We start from the raw sequence: 27,495 nt of genomic DNA on the forward strand, positions 1-27,495 counted from the left end.
AAAAAATATTTTTTCCCTTTTCTTAATTGATTACTGTCATAAAATAGGCTTATCTCTCTTGGCAAGAAGATAACTAAAGAGTATTTAATTCCTCTCTGAAGCCTGGTTCAAGACTTAATAAATTTTCTTGATAACTCCCTACTGGGAAACTCTCCCTGGTGAACAGAGAACCAAACGATCCATCTGGACGCTATAAAGAGCTACTTTGCAAAATGAGTTTCTGTGGTCAGAGAATAACTACTTACATTTATTACCTCCAATTTTTTTTTTCAAAGCAGAAAGATGACTCTGAATTCATAAACACTAGAAAGTTACACAGCTTTTAAACCTGTGTCCCACAACATGGGGGTCACTTTTTCAGACTGCTCAGTCATTGCTATTTCAGTCATTAAAATGGCATCAAATACAGTAAGAAGCAATTCACTCTGTGTGATACTTCGCAAGCTTGACTTTTAAATAACAGGAGGGTAGTCTGAACATAATGAAGTATAATAACTTTTAACCACATCTTCTAATCCTTTGCCACACTAAGAGATCTAGAGTTAATACGTCTTTCCACACAAAAATAATCCAAATCCCAAACTCTCCTAAAATAAAATAAATCCCACCACAATTGCTCTTCTTACAGTAGATAGAACAAATGCAAGTAAGATATACACTCCTACTGTTCCTCTGTACCTACCTAGTGCATTTGCTTTCATGATTAGGAGCTAGTCTGTTCATATATCCAACGCTGTATGGATGCATTATCTAGACAGTGATAGGTAAGTATGTGATTTGCTAATTTTTTTGTTTTTAAATAGGAACTATGGGACTTATATGGAGGTTTACAGCTGTTGTGTTTGACCTTCTTTCACAAATAACCCTCAAAGAGCAATCCTTTTTTGGAGAACTTCTTTTACCATTCATTCCAGTGTAATTTCAGGCTAACGCAATGCAAAAAGCAAGGTCTTTTACTTTGCTAATTTACTTTCTGGGATCTTCACTACCAATCAAGATAGGTGTTTCATAACTTTTCCCTGAGGACAAAGTGATCTATTAAACTTCTCAATGATAGAACTCTGTTGAAATAGAGCCGTTTGTTAGCTTTGTATTCAAGTACTCAGCTGAAATTTCACAAGTAGTGTAGGCCGAAGATAAAACTAAGATAGAAATCTAAGGAAAGGATTTAATCAAGGGCAAGATGGTCAACTATTTCAAGATGGGGGATTCGGATGGTTAAAGGGAAATTGAAAGAGAGAAAACACCCTTCATTGTATTTTCCTTCTTTGATCTCCTACTTTTTATACCTGCTCTGGAAAGAGCAGCAGCAGCAAAGGAGTCCCTCTGCTGTGCAACCCAGCTGATCCTCCACATGCTAACACACAGGAAGAGCTAGGTACTTGCTCAGAATAGGAAGCGTGAGATCACCCTGTAGAGATGGCTTTCTGTCCTCCCACATACGTGCTGTTCTGCTCCCAAAATAGTCTTATGTGCACAGGATGGCTCGCTATCTCTCAAGACAAGCTGTGGTCTGAGTGACATGTTTGCATTCCCACTACTGACCCATCAACATTACCTAAAAAGGTCATAAAGTGTCTTTCATCAAACCCTACATAAAGTGGCTGCAGGGGCAAGGGTGTCCCTTGTATTTCTTTTTGTGCATTGTGTGTTTCAGATGCATTTCTCCACACTTTCCTCATTTATTAGGAACCTAGAAATTCATGTTAAAAACAACAAAAAGCATGTACACATAAAAAGCTGGAATGCTAATACACTTCCAACTCTAGCAACTGTATCAATATGTAGCAAAATAGTACTGATAAACCAGGCTGGATGTATAAGATCATCATATAGCCTGTATGATATTTTTGAAGAAGAAAAGTCTTCACATCTCCTAAACATTTCCCTGAATATTGCCATACTCTCCAAGTTTTTTTTCAGCTTTTTAAACCCATGAGCTCATACTGCCAATTCAAACATTTATACAGTCTGCAAGTACTGTATGAAAGTTGATGAAATTAAAGAGACCTCATCCACAGTAATGTTAAAATTCCAATGGGGCACTAGCATATATTTAAAGTTTTAACATTTAATTTAATTTTTGAACCATAAAGTGACATTGACTATATTGAACTGCAGGTGACCACATACTCTCTGAAGAAGCAAGGATGAAGAACTAGACCTTTAAGTTTCAAATGCCTTATGTCAAGAGGTCTACCATATGAAAGAAACACAGTGAAGCAAGATTAAATAATATGGAAGATAAATTAAAATGCTAGCCATTCTCTGCAAACCACCATCTTTCACTGACAGATTTATTCTAAAGCAGTAATGTGGTATCTAAGCCGAGCATAATGACGTTCCGACCAGTGCTGTGATCTTCATCAACTGCAAAACACCAGAGCTGCTACCATTACCAACAGATTTTTCGCAGTCCCTTACTTGGACAGTTTCTAGTGGGTTGCTTAAAGAGTCTTGATTCCTTATGGATCTTTCAAACTATGGCTTCACCTCAACAGAAGCAGAAGGGAACCAGCACAGATTTTCATGCCAGCTCTTAAACAACAGAGATAAGTAGCAGGCCTCCAGTACACTCAGCTTTCACCAAGTTTTCAAAAAATCCATGGTGCTACCTGACTTACCTAGCTAAAGGAGATTTAGGAAATTGAGAAAAAGGATTGAAAAGAGGTATTTTTTTTAAATAAAGCTGCTATAATTAGCATCTAATAAATTGATTATCAGATATACTCTGAATTTAGCCTTTAGGCAAAATCACTTGGCATTGACTGACTGCCTCAAGTGGCAAGTCAAGAACAAGCAAATCTGATTGCTTTCTGAATTCCCAAGCAAAGGAACTAGCAGTTCCATTTGTATTTAGAAAAAAGACAAAAGGAAAGGGAAAATAAAAGAATCAAAAATCACAAAGAAGCTTAGCTTGTCAAATCTTCCAGCCTGATTTTAAGTACAACTTCACATCGAATTAATCTATTTTGTAAATGAATACTCAAACTGGACTGCATGTTGTTATCTACAACAGCTCCTTTGCTTTTAGCAAATTCAGCACCTTATTGAATCTTTTGAAGTGTACACTTTTTGATCTGTTTACACAATATTCCATTATCTTATGATGGTGTTAGTCATCACATGACAAAACTGGCAATTGTAGCCTGTGGGTTTTTTTCATAAACAGGAAAATTTGCCAGATTAAGTCAAATGACCCTGAAAGACAATAGGTCTTTTAAGAAATGTGTTTAGCTCACACATTAAAGGGAACTTGTTTCATTTCACATGCTTTAACCAACTTTAAGTCACAAGTAAACCAGAGTCCGTTCCTTGCTATAGCTAGTAAGTACTGTCCTTTTCAAAATACACATTAGCACAATTTTAAGACGACATTTACAATCTGTAACTTGGTTGTCACATCATACCACAGACTTCTCTTTCCATTAAGTTTATTTTCATTACCTTTGGTGATTAACGCCTTTTTAAGATAATTTAAAAACCAAAACAGTCATCTAGTAATACTGATTTCCTACTATAGCAACCATACTTCTTTAATACCTTTAGACAGACTGTGCAGTCTGTACAGTAACAGGTAATTCGTCGATGATAAGGACAGCAGGGCATGATGAAAGGAACATGTCGGTGATACTGGCTTGTGGTATTGAAGCAAAAATCAGAACTTGGCATTTAACATATGTGCTAGGTTTGTGTGTGTGGTGTGGTTTCTGGTAGCAGGGGAAGGGGCTACAGTGGCCCCTGTGAGAGAAGCTTCTCAAAGCTCCCCTGGCTCCAAGTGGGACCCGCCTCTGCCCAAGGATAAGCCAATTAGTGATGGTGCCTGCACCTCTGTGATAACATATTTAAGAATGGGAACCTGGGAGTAGGAAGAATTGGGAGGAGGACACCTATGTGAGCACTGAGGTCAGTGGAAGAAAGGAGGAGGGACTGGGGGAGGTTCACCAGAGCAGGAAGTCCCCTGCAGCTCATGATGAGATGGCAGGCTGTCCCCCTGCAGCCCATGGAGGTCCACAGTGAGTGGGGCAGATGCTGACCTGCAGCCCATGGAGGACCCCATGCCAGAGCAAGTGGCTGTGCCCAAAGAAGGCTGGCACTGTGTGGGAAGCCCCCGCTATTGTAGTTCAGCGCTGGGAGGACTGCAACACATGGGGGTGACCCATGCTGGAGCAGCTCGGGAAAGGCTGTGGCCCATGGGAAAGACTCATGTTAGAGAAAGCTCGTGGAGGACTGTCTTCCATGAGAGGGGACCTCATGCAGGAGCAGGGCAAGAATGCAAAAGAAGTCCTCCCCCTGAGAAGGAAGGAGTGTCAAGACTGACTGCACCACCACCCTCCCCATGCCCCACCCCACCCTCCACCCCCATTTCCTACCCCCTGCACAGCTGGTAGGGAGGAGATAGAGGAATCAGGAACAAAGCTGAGCCTGGGAAAAGGGAGGGTTGGGGTGGAGGTGTTTTTAAGATGTCATAATACTTTTCACTGTCCTACTCTGTTAGGTGGTGTTGTTGCTAGTGTTTGAGTTAAATTGATGTTCTTTTTCTTCCCCTAGCGAGTCTCTCTTCTGCCCGTGACCATAACGGACAAGTCATCCCTCCCTGTCCTTATCTTGATTCCCACACCTCCTGCTTTATTTTCTCTTTCCCATTCCTGAGGGGGAAGTGGTGAGTAAGTGGCTGTATGGTGCTCACTTGCACTCTGGGTTCAAACCACGACAACATACACCCTTTTCTCACAGTTGCCAGTTGCGTAACTGTCAACATGTAAGCTGTTGCTTGGATCTAGTGCCTATTACCAGCCTGGACAGGTGGAAATAAAGTTTATCACTGCACCTTTGGGAGTGAATCCAGAGCTGCAACACAAGTAATGGACAAAAACTCTGCTGCACATAGTATAGAAGGAGACACTGAAAGAGCAGGTTTGTTCACCCTTAAGAAGAGACATCTGCTTGTGGTCTTCCACTACTCCTAAAAGGAGGGTACAGAAGACAGACAGACTTGGAGGTGCATAAGGATAGTATGAGAAGCCAAAATTTGAAGTTGCAACACAGAAAATACTGATTAAATTAAATAAAAAAAAAAAATATTACATAGGTGATCAAACACTGGACCAAGAACCCAATGAACCTGAAAGTCCATCCTTGGAGATCCCCAGAACACAACTGTACATGGCCCTGAAAAAGCCAGTCTAGTCAGTTCTGCTCTAAGTAGGTGCATTGCACTAGATGGCATCCAGAGGTCTCTTGTCACCTAGATTATTTTCCATGTCTCTAACTTCAGCTGGTTACTGAAGAGGAAGAAAGCAGAATGGGCTGGAATTGACTTTACTGTAACACAGATGCAGTATATTCTCCCCAGTGATCAGTTAAAAGATACAGATTAAACAAATGATGTAAAGGTATACAAAAAACTTTATGGAAATTTCTAACAGCTTCTTAAAAAAAGAAAATCCCAATGTCCTGATAGCAACACACTGTAAATTACATCATGCTGATCTCTCTTTCCTTTCACTCGCTGAACTTTTCCAACAAGAACACTGGAAATACTTGAAAGGTCATCTGGCATGACAAGAACTGTAGTTCTCTAGAGGACGTGTGTCAGGATTACAACATGTAGCCCCTCCTGCTCAGCCAAATGAATGTCATGCACCACCCTGCCCCCCCCCCCCAGCTACAACACAAACAAAAGCTTTGGGTGTCCTTAAGTACACTACATATTGAAATTATTTTGCTAAGAAATTACATTTCATGCTTGCAAATCCTGTAGTAAGACTTCCTACAGCTAGCTGGCTAATATAAACAGGTTTGTTATGTCCTATATATGCAAGTGTCTGCACACATTTGCATCTATTGCATGAGATACATTACATACAAGCCTTCTGTACTCCTATGTACATTCTGTATAATCTTCTAAATCAGAATGATATGCACGTAACAAATTTCAATACAGAAAAGTACAACAACAAAAATGTTACCTCCAAACAGGTAATAGCTACCACCACATACAGGATTCTGTTACACACACCACACAAAACCAATCACTTAAGTCTAACACTTTCTCTGGACTGTCTACTTAAAACAGCTACTGCTCTGAAGGTAACAGCTCTAAACACATTGTCACATGTGCTTGAAAGCAGCAGTTTGGTACTGCATGTTGTGTTTCACCTTTTACTGTGACACCAAACCAAGGCACACATGGTATCTTCAGAAAACTTCTGCACGCAATTCGGTAATTCCCCTACTGGGAGAAGATGGACTGCAGGAGTTATGACACTGGTATTTTTTAGCGGTAGGATTAATGGGTGGAAGCTCTAGTTAGTACATGTGCCACAGGCAAAAGCAAAGCCACAATATTTAATAATATCCTCAAGAGTCAACAAACACAGACACAGTGAATTCATCAGCTTTTAAATACTTCTGTGAGTGTCATTTTAGAAGCCTAACATTAATTTGCCCAAATAGCAGAAGCTTCTTGCTTGTCTATATACATATGCAATTAAATATATAAATATTCACCTGGTTTTCTAGTGGTGTGCTATACTACTTCTCAGTGAGGTTTTATCAAAATGAACCTGCTCTGAATTCAGATACTTTCCTTTTTTCTGGACAAATCCTTTTTTAAGGGAAGTAATCCCATTACAATTTTGTGTCAGGTCCATGAGACACACTCATGACTGCTGACCTTCCTGGCAGTCTTCCCACTGGCGTTTCCTTGCTAAGCTATTTGTCACCTGTGTGAACTCATCCTTATCTCCCGGTTCTCCTTGCTGCTCCAAAGCCAGTTACCTCATCAGCATACAAGTGCTGTCACATGGCCTCAGGTACCCGGTTTTGCAAGGGGGAGAAGCATTCGTAAACATGGTATCATGAATTTGGTTCAGTGGCCATCCCACTTCTTGCTCCTGTGAGGACTTCTGCAAGGCTCCTGAATTTGATTCTCAGCATTGGAAATTTGTTCATCCAGTTAATTTTAGGTAAGTCACTGGAACAAGTGCATCCCAAAATACATTATGATGTAGTCTGTCTTTCCTTGCTCTTGAAACATCAAAGCAAAAAGTAATTACAACCTACACACAAGAAGCAGGAACAGCCTCCCAAATTTTTCCTATACTATGAAAAAGTCATGCATTTGAAAGGTGATCCTGCTAGTGGACATGGAAATGATGGCATTCTACACAAAATAATAATAAAAAAATAATAAAAAAGGACAATACAACAAGCTTCCAAGACAATTTAGCAACAGATAGCCCAGTAGATATTTTAGGGATGATTAGATGCCGATCCCACACATAGCATGGCTGGAAGCATATCTGGAAGAGTACTCTACCAGCAACCCTTAAGAAATGTTCAAATCAACAGCTGCACTCAGACTTAAAATAGCTTTCTGCTCCGCTTCTGACATATTCAGAATAGTATCTGACACAGAGCAGCAACACAAAAGCCTGTGCCCAAAGTCGGGCAAATACCCCCAAAAGATGGAAGGAAGGTTGTTCAGGAGCTAATTAACAAATCCCAACAGAAGCATGGGGGCCAAGGACAAGCACCATGGTGTGCCATTGCAAATCTGTAGGCTCAAAAGACAGACAATGAAGAAAAAGGTCATTGTGAGGGAAAACTTCTCATCAAGCACTGTATTCCTACTTATTTCAGTTCAGTAAGGAACACAAAAAGGAAGTTCTTTTGAGGCATGTTCTGCTTTCCCTGGCAAAATGAAGGAATCCTTGCTGTCTCGTCCATCTCCTAGCAAAAGGAAAACGCCCGTTCCAAGCACGTACAGGCACCTTTGCATAGTCTAGCTGAGACATGCCACAATTCCACAAGTCTTGAGTGTAAACAATCATTAACTATTTAAATTTCGTCATGTCAGATATTGCCCTATATTCCTAATTTATTTGTCAAATTCTACTCTTCCACTAGATGCACTAAGATGATACACAAACTTTGTAGAGGACAAAGTCTTAGGTACATTCATTATTCAGAATTTACTGCCAGACTCACAAAGAGGATCAACAACACATCACACAATCATTTTTAGAGGCAGCGTTGGCTGCTCATACTGTTCAGAAAAGTCTTTCTACTTACTAATCCATTTCGGTGGCAAGCCTATCCCTCCCCGTCTTACAGGTCTTCTGCACTAAAGTTATCTATGATAAATGTATTACAGTGAGAGCAGAATTTCTATTACTGTATTATTGTGTCTCCTACTTGCATATTTTTTGACACCATTCCTTCAGTCAGTCTAGTACTGGCAATTATAAAGTTGGATCCACTGTAGAAATCCAGGAAATACAGTGGCTTTCTTAGGGTGTCAGATCTACTGGTCCTGCCAGAATAAGCCCATATTTAGGAGCTTCTTAAGATAGGAGGAATATGAAAGCATGGTTCTTTAACAGTCAGCAAAACGGGAGAAGCTTTGGCATTGCAACACTGAGCACCATGGAGATCTCTCAGACTCCTCCAGGTCCTTGCATTATTGGCAACTTCAGGGCAACTGCTTCCCAATTCCACAAGTGTAGTCAGCTTCTATCCCAAACAAGATACAGTCTATGTTAGCTGTTGACTACAGATTTATGGTCACTGACAGTTAAAAAAAAGTCAGAATGAAGAGGACAAAAAAAAATATATCTATGAACATACAAAATAAAACTGGGTTTTCTAAAGACCTGCAGGCTGGGAATTTCTAAGCTGGGTACATAACAGTAAGTATATCTTATTTATAGTATTTTCCCTTTTACTCTTTAGCAGATGGAACCATATGATACCTAAAAAGACAGGTATGCAACTCCTACCTTCCTAACAACTACAGCTATGAACACAGAATTGAATAGTAATTGTTGGTAGGAAAATATCTATTGTTCCTCAATTAAAGAAAAAACACAATAGCTAAGCTAAAACACTGCTACCACCACTCTATGTTTCATAGCCAGAGAGTCAGGTACCCTTTACCAACATTCAGGTCTCCAGTGGACTCTGGCAGCTATGCCAATAAAACAATCTGGTTTTGAACAGCTGCTTCACCTGCATTAACTGCCAAATTCCAATCCTATCAGATTATTTTAAGAGTTCCCTTTGCCACAGTGTCATTAGGCTGTACCACCCAGAAACACGCTTCCATAATCAAGGCACAGAATCTACAAGAAGCTCGGGTTTTTCCCCCAGATTTCCTGCATGGTTTCTATGCCTCACCCTCTCTTCACCAGTTCACCAAGTTTCCCTGAGGTTCTGTGAAGATCCATGGACACAGGCATTAGAGTAGCTGCCTACAACTGCTGTCCTGGACAGACATTGCCACTTATGTGCTTCTCGATAGCATCAAACTTTTACACTAAAGAGAGCACATACTACATCAAAATAATTTAGGACAAGAAGATATGGATCAATATGAAAGATCTCACTTTTAATGGGCAGAGTCTGAGTTGTCTACCATGGAATTGGTAAAACACCAGTTGTCACTTTATAGTTACCCTACAGAGAGCTTCTCAGAGCCTCTTTAAACTTTCATTTCTGATGTTGGGAAACAGCACATTAGAAATGTTTTTGAAAATCAGAAGGCTGTGGTGGTTCTGTCATCCTTATGGTGTTTGCTCCACATCCCTTTCTTCACTGCTTGATGGAACTAACACACGCGCAGGCACGGCAGCCAAAGAAATTTCACCCTTTCAGGCGACTGACATTTACAGCCCACTGCATACTCACTTCTCAGGAGCCCTCCCTTCTGCTCCTTGCTCTTCTCTATTACAGTACCTTTAACTTCTGTCCTGCTCCCCTAAAGGCATCGGTCAACTTTGTCATTTGACAGCCATCCAGGCAGGAATTTTAGTCAAACGTTGCTGTTTTTTCTTACTGGAGAGAACAACTGATTTACATGTTCCCTTGACAAAGGATCCAAAAGGCTGCATAACTAGAAGACAACAGAGTAGTATTAAGAAATCCTGCCACTTTAACCTTTTGGCTATTACCTTACATTTCTTTGTCCTAAATCATCTGTAGCAGCTATGTTAAATTCCCCCCCTGAAAAAAGGAATTGCTATAACTATTCAGAAGCTTAAAACGCTTGTCTTCATAAAAACAATTTAGACTTGATTTATGCTCCAGCTGCTTTTATGCAAAGCCAAACATTATGGCTTCAGAAGTGACCCTAGTTCTCTCTATAATATAATTCTAGACAATTTAAAACATAATTTGTTAAGCTTTAAAGTGTTAATTTTAACATCATATTAAAAATGCAAATACATTTTAAGTACACTTATGAATGTAATATTCTTTAAAACTCAAGGGCAAACATACAATTTCTCCACTAAGAACAGCACAAAGGGGTTTTGTTTTCCAGCTGCAAAGCTAAAAATGTCAGAAAGTGGGAAGACCCATGCATTATCAAGACACTCAACGTTCCCTCTTTGGGATACTAAGGAAAAAATTAAGACACCCAAACCTTTCTGCTCTTGATAATTGTTTCCCTGTAGGCTTCACTTTCAGACCACTCTTTTGTGTTTGGAGATTGTAGTTACAGCTAAGTTTTGTTTAAGAAACTCAATGAAGTAAACTTGTATAAATCACAGTCTAAAACTTAGGAGTGCCTATTTACCCAGGGAACAGTAACAGCATGAACCATACCACAGTTAGTGCATCCTGCAGCATTTCTTGTCTTAGACATTGCAAATGTTAAGTGTCTGCTATGTTTGGTCATAATAAAAAAATTGTCAGTGATACCCCTGGAATGCCTGCAGAGGCAACATTGCTAAGAGTGTAAAGTGAATTCTATTCCTTCTTGGGCACGACCAAATTATTTACTAAATTCCAGTGAGCTGAAGCAAAGGCATTACTTGCAGAAAACTTACTGTACCAGTGTGGGAAAAAGGTTCAGCTTGACTCTCTGAACCCAGAGTGAGTTTGTAGACCTGGCAACTGGAAGTTTTACTTACTTTCAAAAGTGGTTCCTTGTAAGAGTCAATCACTTGATGTACACTTTATTGACCAACAACTATACGGTGAAATAGTTTTTTGAGTTGTGTTTCAGAGCATGCCTCAAAGGGTAAGTTTTGTCTGTCTTCAGATAAAAAATACAAGGACATTAAAACCAAATAAAATCCTCTCATTCCTTTCACCATTTTTCTTTCCTTTTCACTGGGTAGTAATGTGAACTGACTAATTCTGGAACATTGAATTACATAAGTTATGTAATGTAAGGTAGTGGTACAGTACCTGATACTTTTCCTATTATATGGATGGCAATAGATTAGACTGATGTAAACTCTTCTGCTCATTCTGACTAAACAGAAATTAGTATTTACACTGGTGTTAAATTTCAGAGAGAGTGAGCAAGAGACAAAGATAGTGTAGAATGTTGTTTTGGTGACATGAAGCATGCTACCAGCAGCATACAAGAATAATTTTAATGTCCTTAAAGGACCATCAAGATGCCCTCACATTTGTAAAATATTATGGCAGATGTTACAAAGCAGTTATTTAACATGAGCATTATGCACCTCAGAAACTCCTCTTGTATTGTAATTTTTTGGATATGGAAAAGCTGTTTACAGTGAACATCAAGTAATTAGTTAAGCCTAAAAAAAAATCTAATCTATAATTAACATAATCTGTTTTAAAATCCAACTAGAATAAATTTTTGCCTTAACACTTAAGATGTGCTGCCTTCAAAAAAAAAAATGATGCTTATACACATGCCCCATAAAAACCTACTACTAAACATCCAAGAGTTTTGTATGTTTTATTATTTGTTAGTGCCTCTCTTCAGAGGATCTCAGCACAGCTAGCCAGATTCCCAGGCAAGCACTCAGGAAGATACTTTGGCAGTTGGCTTTTGCTGTAAACCAGCAGATTGTTCGTTACACACAAAACATGAAAATCCAACCCACCATCCAAAACATACCTCACAAACTGGAGAAACCAGGAACTACAGTTTGTATCCCTTTGTTATGTAGAAAAACACTAAGTGTTGCAGCCTGCAGAAAACCCCATAGCCTTCAGTTCTTTAACCAGTAAATAGGCTAATACACATCTATCTTCACACATCACTTTCTTGTCAGATTTTAACCAATGTGTGTATGTATTAAAATGCCTAAATTTCCTCCTATCTTCTCCATGTAGGAACATTAATCTCCTTTTATAATGGAAATGTTGGCATTTTATTCCTGAATTAAAAAGAGCAGCTGAATCTCACTGACCTGAGATACAGGCATATGTTTTATTTCTTTAGAGGTAGGGCCACACAGAGAGTCCTTGACTACATCCTTTCTAGTCTTCCAGCAGTCAGTTTAATCCACGCTGCTTTCACCATGGCCACTTCAATCATCTCTTCTCCCTCATACTCACTACTGGTAGCAGCCAAACATTGCCTGCATAGTGTTTTACAGATTTGCACTGTCTTCATGGTTAGCTTACAGAAAAGATAATATCCACATAGCATAAGGGACTTAGAAATCTTTGACAGGTTTTAAATAGTTTTTGAAAGCAGTAATTAAGTAGACCCAGTTCTCTCTCACATCTCAGTCCTGTTTCTTTATTCTCTGAAGGACACACACTGCAGTTACTGTGTTTCCTCCCCCAAATCTTCCTTTGCACTAAAAACTGAAGAGGCATTTAATTTTCAAAGCTTAATTCTGATGCTAAAAAAGAAAATATGCATTTAATATTCTTCCATGGATAATAAAAATCACTGCAGGTTCTTTTGCCTGCTATTTTGTAGATCAGCACCACTATTCTTGTGTTGGCATTTCTTCTTCTCTTTACAAGTTCAGCAATGGCAAACTGATACCACAAACACAGGCAATCCAGTATGTCACATACACACAGACATATATGTGTGTGCGTTTGCATATCCTAGCAGATTTGTTTGAAGTATGTGCCTAGCAGGATTTAGTGCCTCATTTTAACAGTAATCTACTATTTAACCATCATCCTAGAGCCTAGGAATTAAATGTTTTTTAAGTAAATGGAGTACAGCAAGCTGTATTTAAAGTAATATTTGTCCCAGAGTTAAAATAACATATTGTCCTATTCATTTTACTAAAGTCTTTCAGGTAATCTACCTGAAGTGAATTTGGCTTGGAAGCCCCCCACATTTAGAGGAACTTGATGAGTTGTAAGAGTAATATCCCCTCATAAATAATACACTCCCTTGACACACAACTTCAGTTCGCAGTTGAACATAGCCAAGTGTGCTCTCTTTAGAAAATTTAATTCCTGATAGCATCAGTTTTTCAGTTCACAAAACTGATAAAGCACCCCAAAGGGCAAGTTTTATGCAAATACACATAATGAGTTAAAGATTAATAACTACAGTTTATGTAACTGTCTTTTTGAAAACCCTGATGTGACATCACCCCTAAAATCTTATCGTTTTGGTGTAATTCCCAATTAACACCTATTTATCAATCCTGTTGAAGTATTTTCCTCCATTTTATTTGAATCCGATTAATTTTTCTCTACCCACCACATCATCCCATATGAGCCAAACAATTTTTTTGTTTCCATGCGAGCCTCTCCCTGTTGACATCAGGTCACTATGTGAGCATGACATATCAACAAATTATGGTCACTCATTTATTTGAGGGAGAAAACCCTAAGAGAGACGGTATCTTTCCTCAGCAACAGTAAACTATAGATCTCTTGAGGGTACACCCAAGTAGCTAAAAAGCCCTCGAAAATTATTTGAAAAACAAAAATAAAACCAATGGGTTCAGACAAACATTACTTCCCTGAATCTGCATCACAGTGCAGTTCACAGCGTCAGTTTTTCTGCCCAACCTCCACCCCTCTATTCTTCTCATTCTGTGGCAGGATACTATCCCAGAATTACAGAAGTCAGCATTCTAGAGTGATCAGCTAAGCCACTCTGAAGATGAAAGTGAGAAAATCATTGCAAGTGATTACATATTAAAGTCTATGGCTTAATGGGTACTTTATAATTTCAGGATCTCTGAGAATACATGAAGAATAGCTATAATATAATTCAATGGGGACTTTGGTATCACGCATGCCTCATGCATAAGTAAGAGGCATAACAAGAACTGCAGAACCAGAGGTTTGAGGAACAGTATGAAAAAGGAAGACTTTCATCATTGTGAAATATCAATGCTGTGAATTAAAAATGTAAGTACGGGCAGATATCTTTAAAATAACCATTTAAAACTATGTATTTTGTGAGTTGCATATTGGTCTTAAGAATTATCTCCAACAGAATAGCTCAGATCCATTACAGAAAAGTTACAATAAAAATACAGTAAGATAGCAGCAGAGGAATCTTCTGCTCTCGATACTCCCTTTCATATCAAAAATGGTTAAAGGGAAAAGGCTGAACACTTAACTCCAGGGCAATAACTGACTTCTCTATTCTCTAACAGAAAACATACTTCCCTATGGAGTCAGTGAAAGTGCACATCTCAGACTATGTCCAATCTACCTCTGCCTCTAGCTGTTGGCAAGTAGAAATGCCCCTAAATGTACATGCTTGCCCATCTCCCCTGCTCTGACATGAAACACAGAACAGGGCAAAAATAGCTGAACTGCAAGCATTAAAATTAAGACATATCAAAAATATAAGGGCTTCACAGCCTCAGCTTCCATAAAAAAAAAAAAAAAAAAAGAATTTACAAAAATTGTATTAGATTTCTTAATTTCAGAAATGCTTCAGCAGTCTCCAAGGGTGGCTGCAAAACTATTAACTTCTGCTAGGCAGTATCAACTATTTCTTGTGGGAGCTTCTTTTATCAGTGACTCATACTTGGGTTTTGCTCTTGAAGATGTCTTCCCACTGAAAAATTTGGAGATTTAAAAGAAACATGTGATCCAAGGTCTCCAGCACTGGTGTCCAGATCAACAGAGTACAGTCTACTTCCTTCCCCCGTTTAAGCAGAAAGCCTGAGCTCTACAGAGTATGTAGATACTAAAAACATATTAAGTCCCTCTTCAAATACGGCAAGAGACATTCTCATCAATAAAAAGCTTGCATAATTCTTGTTTTCACCCCCCAAAAGAGTTATTTTCTACCCTATCAGCTAGTATTATATTAAATAAATAGTATCAATGCAGCTAACTAAGAGATCCTAAAAAATTCACAGCCATAATAAAAGATTGCAAAATATTGAGTTAATTTTCATTCAGGTATTTATACATAAACACCAAATACTGTCTTTTTGTTTTCTTTGTAAACATTTTAATACTTGAACATCACAACAGATGTTTTTTTAAGACTGTGGGGGCTAATTTAAAGGCAAAAGAAAAATCTAAAGCAGCTCTATCAGACTGAAGGCAGCACAAACATCAGGTTTGAGAGATAAAAGTCAAGCACTTTGCTGCTTATTTAACTCTGCTCCCTTTGATAAAATGTTCCCTCAGGCTACTTCTATAACCGCACTGAATAGGAAAAAGAAGGAATTTGAAACATCTGAACTGGCAGCTCAATATGTAACTCAATATGACAACTGAAATCTGAGGACTCTCTAGAGTTGTCACCTTTTACATCTGAGCCTTTCATAGGCTTACTGAATGTGGTAGGCTGATCAGCTTTAATGAATAAGAGAGCCTGAGTTGCAGTCATTTCAAGGCAGCAGCTGTGCTTTTACAGCACTGCTGTACTGAATGGAGAGCCTGGCCCAGTACTTACTCAGTAGCAAACACCTGATTTACAGTGCATGCCTACTGAGGGTGATGTATTCTGCATACTGAACACTTCATTATCCTTATTGTGTACAAGTTTTTAGGAGTTGCAGTGGTAGATGTAGCCCTAGCTATCTATATCTGTGACTCCTTCTCTAGAAAAAAATCTAGAGCTGACAATATCAATCAGTGGCTAATTTCCTTAAGTAACCACAGTCAACATCATTTATGTCTTCTGTAGCATTCAGTATTCAGTTCAGTTGATAAAATACAGCAGTATGTGCAGGGCTTTTTCTGCCTGTATTTTAGGATGGGCCTCCCCACTCTAAATGTAGATCTGTCAATCCTCTTTCATATGTCCCAAAAGATGTGGAGGAAAATTCACTTTCTAAACCACTTTAAACATTTATGGCATAGCATGCAGCAAAACTGTAATAGCCCTTTAACAAAACACAAAATGGAAATCATCTAAACAAGAAGCAAGCAACAAAACAGAAACCAATTAACCAGAGAAGGAAGCTCGGAGCAAGGAGAGCACTGTTTATGCTTTTATAGTAGTCTAGTGATTTTACTGCAAGGTCAAAGGAAACAAGAGCTCAGCTGTACTTGGCAGTGGCCCAAAACAGGAATGCAGCAGATCATGACCAAACACTTCTCAGACCAAAAATTAACTTTTCAAGTTAAAAATGGACAGAAAGGGCTCCCAACTTGTTATCAAGCAATGCATCTGGTAGTGGGGATTTGGCAGAGTTCACTGAAACCTAGCAGTGAATGGGATGATAACACATAGGAAGTATGGGAAGAAAGACTCATCTTGTCACTTGGAAGTGCTAGATCAGTGTACCAGAAAGGTAACAGTGGGAGATGTAAGAAGACTGGTGCAATCACAGGAAGAGCTACTCTCTTCAAAGTTAAAAAAAAAAAAAAAAGGATGTTTAGATCAGATCATAAGAGATTGAATTCAGGCTATTTAAAACAACCAGGGAAACCTGAACATAGTCATTAAGAGATTAACATCACCTCCTTGATATCATGAAAACAGATATGAAAGCAACTAGTTTTCTTAAGTCTTCGTTGTGGTAAAATATATTATCAACCTAAATCTGATAAGAAAAAAAAATAAAAGTTGACAGGAAAACACCTTCCCTTTGCTTTTGTTTGCATTCTACTGTAGTAAAGACCTCAGGCTATTAAGAAGGAAGACCTAAGACAGTGTCAGGAACATGCTTCTTTAATGGTGTCACTATTTAGTTTTGTTTCTTTGCACATTCAATTTCTTGGTCTATCACCCTATTTCAGAGAAGCAGAGAGACCCATCTTGAAACATGCCCCTTCCATGATCTTACTGTGAGTACTGCAGTCTTGGAAACATCAAGTGAAGTATTTAGCAACTAAAGTAACGTTAGGAGAAAGAATAGAACACTTCTTTCTAAGATGCCTATGTTTTATTTCAAAGCTACAGGGTGCATCCATTTAGCACTGAAAAAAGACAAAAAGCTGTGTTGTGATACATTTCAGTAAAAGATTGTGGTAATACTTGAACACTGCCTTTTAATTAAGGAACTAATTAAGGTGCACTAATATATAACTGCAACATCGTTACTGTTATGCTCCGCAGTATTCCATTAGGGAAGTGACAGCAGTGAAATTCGGTAAGTAATGTGTTCTTATTGCCATAAAGTTTGCAAATCTTACCTAAAAAGACATGGTTCAAATCAATGAAAACACACTGAAAAGCACTAGTATGCAAGTTTAGAAGCCATACAGAGTATTGGCAATAGCCCAGAAAATGCCTTTGTGTACAGTCTGAATAACAGTCTTCTATAAAATTGACTGAAAGGACTCAGTGCATGTATGCATTTTCCATTTTAAGTGCACTATAGCTGCAAAGAGCAGAAGCTGTACTGAAGACTCCTAAGATAATATCCTAGAATTTTGCCAGAAAACAACAGAGACAGTTCCTGCATCCTGGGTTTCAAGACAGGAGGAAAACTCCTTAGCTCAATGGAAGCTATAAATACCACAAAAACATGCAACTACTAGAAGTTCCAGGATTTTTTTTCTTCAGTGAAGCTTAAATTTATGTCACTATCCATGCCATTAAAGGTGTCCCATTTATCAGCACCTGACGAAGATAATAAAAAAAATTGAGTTTCAGAGAAGGTAAGTTTAAAAACAAAAGGAACAATTTACGCATTGATCAGAACAAGTAGAAAATTAAGTAACTTCTTGCTTTCAAGGTCTTTATTCTGAGAGGCTGGTGGCTATCCATGTTGCTGTAAGACCACATTAGTCCTTCCACAGAAGGAGCATGCTGAACTTGTAATGACTGAACACGAAAGTGATGTCTGGGAGACTGTTAGTCAAGCCAAGAAGAAGTTAGGATGCAGGAGGTGAAATGAAAGAGGGCACATGGAAAAGATGAAAATGGGCAGATAAAGAATTTTTCCTGAGAAAATGGACTCAGCTGAGAGATTGAGTGCATGGTAGGGGACAGACAAGTAGTTTTTACACAAGTTTGCATGTTTCACCTATCTTTTGATAGAACAAGGCAATAAGTACCAGTATTTTGGTGCTAAAAACTAGCATGGTTTTCAACATGTAGGTTTCCCAAACATGCAATTACACAACACCTGTGCAGAGAGAGGTAAAAATGGCTTCCCCATCACCTGTCTGCTTTATCAATTTGCTCACACTGACAGTACATGCTTTGCTACATGTCAGAGAGGAAAAAAATTCCTATACTTACTCAGATATATATATATGTATCTGATTAAATACTCCACTTACTGCAACAGTGCATGGCTGAACAACGGCTGTACAACAGAACACAGCAAAATGAGCTGAGCAACTGCAGAGGAAGCCCTTAAGCACTTATTGTTAAGCACGCCAAGGAGGGCCCACAACTCTTTTTTCTCAGATGTCTCCTGAAGAATTTTGGCACTTCATAACAAGCAAGGCTCCTACAACATTTGAAAGGCAGGTTTCAGGTACTAGGTGAATGCTCAGCAATGTGCTATTTGCATCTTAAACATGAGGATGGTTTTAATTTCCTAAGCAAATGCACACCACCAGATCAGCAAACATGCAAAAATAGGTTGTTTCCCTTTTCTCCACTTTTGAAATACGTTCTCTGACCTTTTCATGAGTCATGATCCATAGATCACTACATGCTGTGTTAACACACTATGTTATTTCTTGGGCAGTAACTTAATTGTATCATAAATCTTGAGTCAAGATTTTATAAGGACCGATCCTCAGGATTCTTGTAAACAAACAGAATATGCCATTTTCTACCTCAAAGATAGAAACAGTCATACCTTATTTTTAATTGAAATATACATTCCAAAAACTAGGCAAATAACTTTGGCTATGTGTGGACACAGCTAGTGTTTTAAAGGACTGCATGGTATTCAAATGACAGGAGAGGACTGCAGCTTCCCATGCTGGTGTCTCAGAGTTCATCTCCCAAAACTCTACTTGACTAAAAGATAAATTGCACTCATTTGTTAGCAATGTTCATGGTCACACTTTAATATTTGCATTGCCATGGCATTCAGGCTTTGTGCAATGGCAACACCTAACACTATATATATATATATTTTTTTTTTTTAATCCTTTGGCTTCCTTAAAACAAAATATTATAATCTGAGCATATTAACGTGAGTGTGCTTTATTCACTCTGAGATTTTCTTTGTCACTGTAATTCCAGCATATCCTTTAGTAGTAACTGGGCTCTTCTGCTTATATGCAAGATGATGGTCCTTTCTATACATTTATTTAGCTTGATCTGGATGCCACACCACACAATAATTTTTCTCACAGTGCTAACCATATTCCTGGTTAATTCCACCTTCGTGCAGGCAGACTTTCTCCCAACAGCACCAGATAAAGGAACACACTCTAAAGGTACTTAGAGGATATGAAACCCAAGAATATTTCTGTACTTTCTGTTTTCCTTGCTTATGCTTTGAAGTGTTCTTTTATCCAACTGTTTTTGCTACGTACTTTTTCACACAACAGCTGTTACAAATTCTATTTAAAAAAAAAAAAAGAGTATTTACAGTATGAGTGCATCCCTTCACTCTCCTAAGGTTTAATCTAAATATTAACAAAACAATTAAGGCTGAAATCCTTATTTAAATTAAGGTGGAGGAGAATGGGATTTCAGTCTGGACTCAACAGAATCATTTCCTTCCTTCATCATTGTCCAGCCTCAGCTGAAGGCAGGCCTTAAGCCATACAGAAGTCAAGATATTTACAGATGTCTACTCAAAAATTACTTTTAGAATTATAGTTTAGGTACTCCTCACTCTTTCTTTCCCCTCCTCTTCAAACAAATAAAGGCTCTCCCCAAAGACTTTGCATAGATTTCAACTTAAGGACAGGAAAATATCTGTGTGACAATAGACTTTTTTTGTCCCCACTAAACCAGGATATTCGTTAATTCCTTAATTTGCACTGAGCTTGGCCAAACAGCAGTAATTTAAAAGGCCATAAGAAAACCAGAAAATGTGAATGATATAGTTAATTATACAAAAGTAAAGCAGTGTCAATATTCATACTTACAGGCTGAGGCTGTTCTGCAATACAGCAGTTGAAACACAACCAAAACTCACTCATTGTTTACAGTCTGAGGTGGGAACACAGATGAAATGCAGGACTCAAGCTCTGTAAATCTGTCTCCAGGTAGCAAGTCCTTTAAATAGGTTTATTTATAATGGTTCCAATGTGAAAATCTTTTCTCTGTTGAGCTTTTTTTCTGTTTTCTTCCCCAAAGACAAGTCAGTTCGAGGACAAACAACTTGAAGGCAAAAAGTTATTTTACAGTCTTCTTTCAGAAGGTTCGTCGCAGCACCACAGAAATGTTATGTACGCTTCTTTGGTCCCTAGCGTTATGGGAACCTGAAAACAGAAGTACATTACATCAAAAAGAATATACAGAATCTTGTGCTCCTAGACAGCCACCCACACCACTGATTTCTTGGTAATATCTTGAACTACAGACTGAAGAGACAGTAGCAAACATGTCACATGCTTTTTTCTACAGTGACTAACAAAAATGGCGCATACCAGAAATTCATGAGGCTTACATTCCAGCTTTGGTTAGAAGTAGTGATATGAAGAACTTGTGTCCAATCTTTTGTCAGCCATCTCTGGTCTGTTTCTAACTTTCAAATGTCATTTTAGAAAGTGACAATTGCCCATACACCCCTTTAAACTTCTTAGGGAATTGTGCCTATTGACACTTCATATTTCTCAATGGGAAAGCTACCCAGTCCATTCACAGTGCAAGGTTTACACAGTATTTAACCCCAAATCTGTCGCACTGCTATCAAGCAAAGGCGTGCTTTTCTAAATGTTGAGGAAACAAATAAATTTCTGAATATGGAAAACTTGCAAAATGGCTGGACTTGGTCAACTCAAGGTATTTTCCTTTCAAACTCTCTACCCTCCTGCTTCATGTACAGTTGGCTTGAAAATATGAGATTACTTGTAGAGTTTGAAACTGTTTCCTTAAACCTCTAAAATTCCTCATGTGGAACAACTGAGGCTCCAGACAGCAACCATTCCTTTGCTAAAATAATGTTTATTGGTTAATCTCCAACCTGGTTTCTTTCAGTAAGACTGCAATAAAAATTCCTGTAAGACTTCAGCCGAGCCATTTATCTTGCCATCTATCATAAACTTTACTTGCAGAGAAAGTGAGATGATGAGTAATCAGAAATTTTTACATGCATATTCCTTAATAATTCTATATACAACTGCATCTACATTCATAGAAATGTGTGCATAACTATGCATCATTATTTGTATGCAATTCCTCACAGTATGGAGTGGTTTGGAGACTCCATGGGCTAGATAAACTACATAAATGTATCTACGTATGTACATACATGCACATTCTGTGGCAGAGCAGTCCCACTTAGCTACTGCCTTCATCAGTTCTCTACATGCCAAACATGCAAGCAATGAGGTCCCTCACTTACTGCATACATTCCAAGTTACTGTACTGTGCAGCAACTACTAGCCAGGTACTTTCCATAACTGTTGGCTGCAACACACACATACAGAAATACAGTAAGAAATACAGTAGCACTCTTCCCGTACTAAATCCAAAGCCTCTGGGAAGCCCTCCCACTTCTTACCTTTTCAGAGACTAACAGAGGCTCTTCAAGAAATAAATTCATGCTGCAGTAACAACATCCAAATAGCAAAACCCCAGCAAAACTACTTGTCTCTCCTAGCTTTGAAAAAGCTACCGGTAGTGTTTAAATTAAGTTTATATGCCTGTTTGTGGCATTTCTTGCCTAAAGATCAGAATGGGAAGGGAGAAAAAAATGCTTTGCTAGCTCTTCCTGTTACTAACACCATATAGAGGAAAGCAATTTTATTTCTTTCTTTTGTCAGACACTTCAAAAAAAGAGGTCTTAGTAAAGTGCTAATATGACCTGGTTTTGCTACTTAAGGTTCTTTTTCTACCTTGGAGATGATCATCTAAATTCCATGTATGTATTAAGAACTTGAAATAAAACATGGGAATTATCAGCAAACAGTGTGAAATCCAAGAACTGAAATAACTTTAAAGGTCTCTAGGGAAATTCTCACTTCATAATTAGGTAATATCACATCATTTTCTCAATTCTTCTGGTTACTGAAAGTTTGATCAACTTTAAATAGCAAGAGCTGGACTAACATAGAAAAGATTCCTAAGAAAATAGTGATCTCTGCAGTCTCAGAATTTGCATGTTACACAATTCTCTTCTAAACTTGATTCAGTATGTAACAAAACTGGAACTAAAACATGGTTAACTCCTGTTAAGCATGTAACAACTGGCAAATTCAGTCCAGTAAATCTTATACAGCTTATCTCCCCTTAAAAATTGTTTTTACTTCTGAGAAAATAGGCTCCAAGTTCCTCTGAAACACAGCAAGGCTCCTCCCATGCTTGCTGCTCAGATTATGAGAAATCGAGAAAGCAAGTACTCAAAATCGGAGCATTTTGAAGTCTAATATATTATAACCTGCCAGAGCTATAAATGGATACATTGCAGTGGGCTTCTCTTGATGTGCAAGTGACCCAATATTCTGATTTGATGCTCCTGAATTTCTCACACTTGTATTATTGCTTCCTCAGAGTCTCTTTCTGACAAAGTCCAGATCTAACATATCAAATTCTTGTTCTCACAGAGGGTTAACTTCCGTTGTGCTGTTACACCCTTGTACTGAAGATGTACATGGAAAGGGCAGGGAAATTCCTCTGTCCCTCCATCTCCTCATTTGCTCACAGACAGCTGGCATGCAGCATTAAATGCCGTGTTGAGCTGAAACCCTGGGAACAAACCTGAAGGGCTTGTGCCTGTTCCTGTGAGCCGGGAAGGTTCTTCCTTGTTACAAAATATTCAAGGGTGCAGAAGACTTTCTCCACCCAGCCACCCTCAGCATGCAGGACTTGTGCCCTCCAGGACAGAGTTCTCTCTGAAACCAATTCCCTCCCTTCAATCAAAAGCTGCTAAATGACAAAGTCAAGCTAGAAATCGGGAACAATAGTCTTTGATAATACATTAATTCTTAAAAATGTATTTTATCTTCTACAGCTTGCATAGTGTCACATTGGCCTTTAATTTCATGGTTCTGCAAGTACCAAGCAGTTTTTCAATCTGTCTCTTAATTAAAAAAAAAAAAAAAATGTGGTGGGAGGATGTATCTGTAAATCTGGAGAAATCTGACATTAACTACACCTCTTAAAAAGGTAAACAAAACCTTAGCAGTACTTGTTAGAGCACTGGCATGTTATACATCCCCACTCTGCTAAACAAATGATTTTTACAGTGGCCAAGTTAATATAAAAGACCAGCTATAAATCCGTCACACCAAAATGGAAAGAAAAAGCAATTAAACTGAAGGCAAAAAGGCGTATCGGCGCTGTGATGTCAACAACAACACACTAGGACTTCATTTATACTGCTAGTTGCTTGTTTAAAGAACAAGTTGAAACAGGAAAATTCTACTGTTCTTTTCCAAATTACTGGTTATAAAGAAAGAAAGAAAAAAAGCACCATACTGACCTACAGCTACCAGTCAGGTAACGATGTAGTCTAAGCCCGCTAGCAATCTCATGAGAAAGTGTTCCTGCAAAGCCCAGACTGCACCCCAAACCTATCTGCGATTAATGATATCCCCAAACACATGCAATACTTCACAGCTAGTTCCCTGCTTTGTCACAGGATCAAGCTTTTAATATGGCACTGTTCCCAAGTGTTGCTGCATTCCTCTGTGTAGATTTGCCAGATGAAGAGGACAACAGGGTCTGAAGAACAGAATTCAAGACAACAGCTCTGCCACTCTTTGTTTTCGCTCTTTACAGTTTATGGTGCTCAGTGGCACACCACCACACGGCTCATGTCAGAAAGACAGAGCACTTACTCTGTCTGAACCGGAAAGTTAATCACAGTGATGAGGTGAAACACGTATTTGCTTCTTCCGTTTAAACTTTCTGAACTTTGAATGCAACTTACTTTAGAGTGTACGGTTCACATTGCAAGAATACACAGGACTGTCATGCTGGACAATTTTGTCACATTTTAAGGCTTTTATACCTTATGCATGACTCCAATTCCATCCCATTTATAGAAATTTTAAGTAGCATGAAGAAATGAAGGTATTAAAAAGGATACATTGTTTAAAACTTAAAGCGAAAACTAGTAAGGTAATTTTCTTTACTCCAAAGTTTATTCCACAGTAGCTGATCTAATGCAAAACCCACAACTACTGCTTATTGTTAAGTATCAGTCATAAATGCAGTAAGTGCAAACACTACATTAATGGATAGTGGGAGTGGAGCAGATTCTCTTACAGCACCAGTAATTTTTCTTATTAAAGCAGTATTAGCTTTTCTGTAGGAAACAAACAGAGCAGGAAAGGAGGAAGGATAAAAATAATCAAATCAATCTCCCCTCCAGGCTCTTCGTGTTTTACTGGCAAAAAGCAGGTTAGAGAGCATCTACCTTAGCTCATCCAGACAGGAATATGCTGCATGCTGTGGAGTGTCAGTGAGAATAAAGCTACTTACTAATTATAGAGCTTAATAACAGCCCACTGCTTTTAAAAAAATATCTCTAAAGTTCCTTTTAAGGGTGAACTCTCTATATCCTTTGACTGCATACTGTTCACTATGGCTTCAAACAGGAAGCACAGTAACAACACTCTGACAATTACTTCAAGCAAATAAAACCACAGGAAGAGAAAGAAAATGACTGCAGGTGTTAACAAGAGAATTAAACTAGATTTGCTCCAAAGCTCAGGCCACTATGGGGGGGGTAGGGTTGGAAAAAGGAGTAAAGCATGCACAAAGTCATGATTAAGTATGTTGTGTTATAGTATAACATGACATGACATGATATACCATGACAGGCACATGTATGCACAAAGTCACAACCAGGACTACTACTAGTTTTTTAGTCTCAAGTAGTTTATAGGAAAGAAATATACAATTATTCTTGACAGGCAATTTTATGGATTCTGTAAAAGACATTTTTTTTTTCTTTTGCCTTAAAGGCTCTGAATAGTTACTATTTGTTTTAATCCTGCAAACTGTAAATTGAAAACTATCATTTCATAGCACATTAAGACTTTTTCAAATTTTTCACCTTAAATCTCTATTGTAGCCATACTATTTCCTCTTGCTGCTTAGCAGATACAGTCAAGTGGCAGCAAGAAGCGGGGGGGGAGGGGATTAAGGTGTACCCAAACCAACAGAGCCATTGAGCTGGTGCACACTTCCATACACTTACAGCTGTAGCAACTGCAGGATGCTGTCCAGCTCTCAAAGGAAATAAGAAGTGTTTACTCCCTTGTGTCCCTCATTTTTCTGAAACAAAACAATCTGTACAAGAAGCAATAGAAGTTTTAAACAAACACAGTCTATAGGGAAAAATGCCTTCATGCATTAATTTTGTATCAGAAGCTTCATCTCACCAGGGCAGTGCACTTGCAGAAGCACTCCTCCTCCCTTTCCCCCAGCCGAGAAGGCACTTCTGGGGATTTAGGCATTGCTTTTAATGCACCAATTATCTTTTGCACTTTTAGATCCTGAGAAACCTGAGCTTCAAGTAACTCTTGCAGACAAAGGACAACATTCACCACCAACATAGGCTGAATAAGGCTGAAAACCCTTTTTCACTTCCTCATAACTTTCCCATACCTGTTCCGCCCCCTCCCCCTGCCCAGTGCTTTAGGGTTTAGTTTCATGACACTGAAGAAGCTTCTTCAAAGTCTGAGTTAGTCTTTCTTGTGCATTTTCAAACCCTGAATGCCTAGATCCTGACTCAGTAAAAAGGTATTTTATTTGTGTCTTTATGATGCAGTTTTTAACATTGTGGGTAAAGCTATTTATAAGATTTTATTATATGGTTTTATTTTGTGATTATTGGTCATTTGGAGTCAGGTTTTTTTTACCCCTCTTCACACTGAAATAATTTTCATTAATGTATTTCCTCAAGCAACTTAGGAATAGGTTGTACTTCAAATCAAGCTCAACACAAATTAATAGCCACGAACAACTATATATTATGAGAGTGCTTTGCTTCTGAATTAAAAGTTTCAATGAATATTGAAAGTGGTGGAATAGAATGAACATACTCTTATGGCTTAAGATTATTGTTTTCATTATCCTTGTTGTCATTAATAGAATGGAGTCTAGCTTTAGGAGCAATCTCATCTTTCACTGGAACCAAAATGCCTTCAGTTTTTGTTATTTGTCTTTTTCAGTTTGTAGGATGCCACCACAAGTTTCCCTGCAACAAATGTAACCATCTGAGATAATACATGGGAAGGCAGCAAAAGATACAGGAAGGGAACCCCAGCAAGTCAGTAAGGAGAAATACTAGGCTTTTCCTATCAAGTCACTATGGTGTGAGAGCAAGCTGTATAGCAGGTGAAGGCAAGAAAGCGAGGCATTTGGTTACACAGTGTGACAGTAATCACGTTGTTTGTGAGTGCCAGCAAGGAGCTTAAAGCAGAGAACCTTTAAACACCTTGATGATGTAAAGCTCAAGCATCTGTTTTATCATTGACAAGTGTCCTGGTCATTTTTTTTTTTTCTTTCTTTATTTTTCACTCCCAACCTGCAATTGCCTGAGTTTTACTCTCTAGCCATTCTGTTAATTATTTCAGCTAAGTGGCTTGGCCCCTGAAAGGTCCTTATTACTTTGTGCAGAAAAACAACAAGTGAAACAGTCAGTATTACACCGGTCCCATTAAAATTGCATGTGTCCAGTTTGAAACATGAAAACAACTGAACAGTGCAGGTAAGCTTTTCCTCAGCACTGGCATTTTAAAGCTTCCTGTGTCTTCAATTAATAATTGCTTTCAATATACCTTGGTTCAATGCAGCCTTCCAAAACAGCTGATACATAGCTTATACTATTTCCCACACGTACATGCACGCAGGAACCTACTTCTTTGAAAACCACAGCACATCTAATAGTTAGTTTTGCACTATGAAAATAAAGACAGAAAACTAATGGTCCAAATTAATTTACTTAATAACATGAAAACAAACGAAAGACAAAATAAGTATGTTTTGTCCTACCTAAGACATAGTCTAGGCATAACATATTTTGCCCTACCTACAAAAAACAGTAAGTTAAGAACATGTGAGAAGCCTTTGAGAATCCACTCCTATGGTTTAGGAAATCTGATTTTGTATTGCCTGCCCATTCATGCTAAAAAAAATAAAATTAAAAATATCCTGTTAGTCAAAGTTGTAACTGGTCAATAATATCTTCTTAAGTGGCAAGCCCTATTGAAGGTAACACAAAAGAACACTTTTTCCAGCTTGCCTCCTTGTTAAATCTAACAGGTAATACCAGTCAGAAA

The 27,495-nt window shown here is 38.4% G+C and overlaps 1 protein-coding gene across 5 annotated transcripts in view; it reads right to left on the reverse strand.

The window, feature by feature from the left end:
• CDC42SE2 (CDC42 small effector 2) overlaps positions 1-27,495 on the reverse strand; it is an 86,453-nt gene that overhangs the window by 14,794 nt on the left and 44,164 nt on the right. For all 5 annotated transcript variants that reach the window (XM_042787654.1, XM_042787650.1, XM_042787652.1 and 2 more), the window contains one exon: positions 20,185-20,520. In XM_042787654.1, the coding sequence (XP_042643588.1) occupies positions 20,185-20,238 (54 nt within the window). In that variant the 5' untranslated portion in view covers positions 20,239-20,520. The remainder of the gene's footprint in view (positions 1-20,184; positions 20,521-27,495) is intronic.

The sequence above is a fragment of the Tyto alba genome, unplaced genomic scaffold, assembly GCF_018691265.1.
Source record: "Tyto alba isolate M040663 unplaced genomic scaffold, T.alba_DEE_v4.0 Super-Scaffold_13, whole genome shotgun sequence".
Taxonomy (NCBI): domain Eukaryota; kingdom Metazoa; phylum Chordata; class Aves; order Strigiformes; family Tytonidae; genus Tyto; species Tyto alba.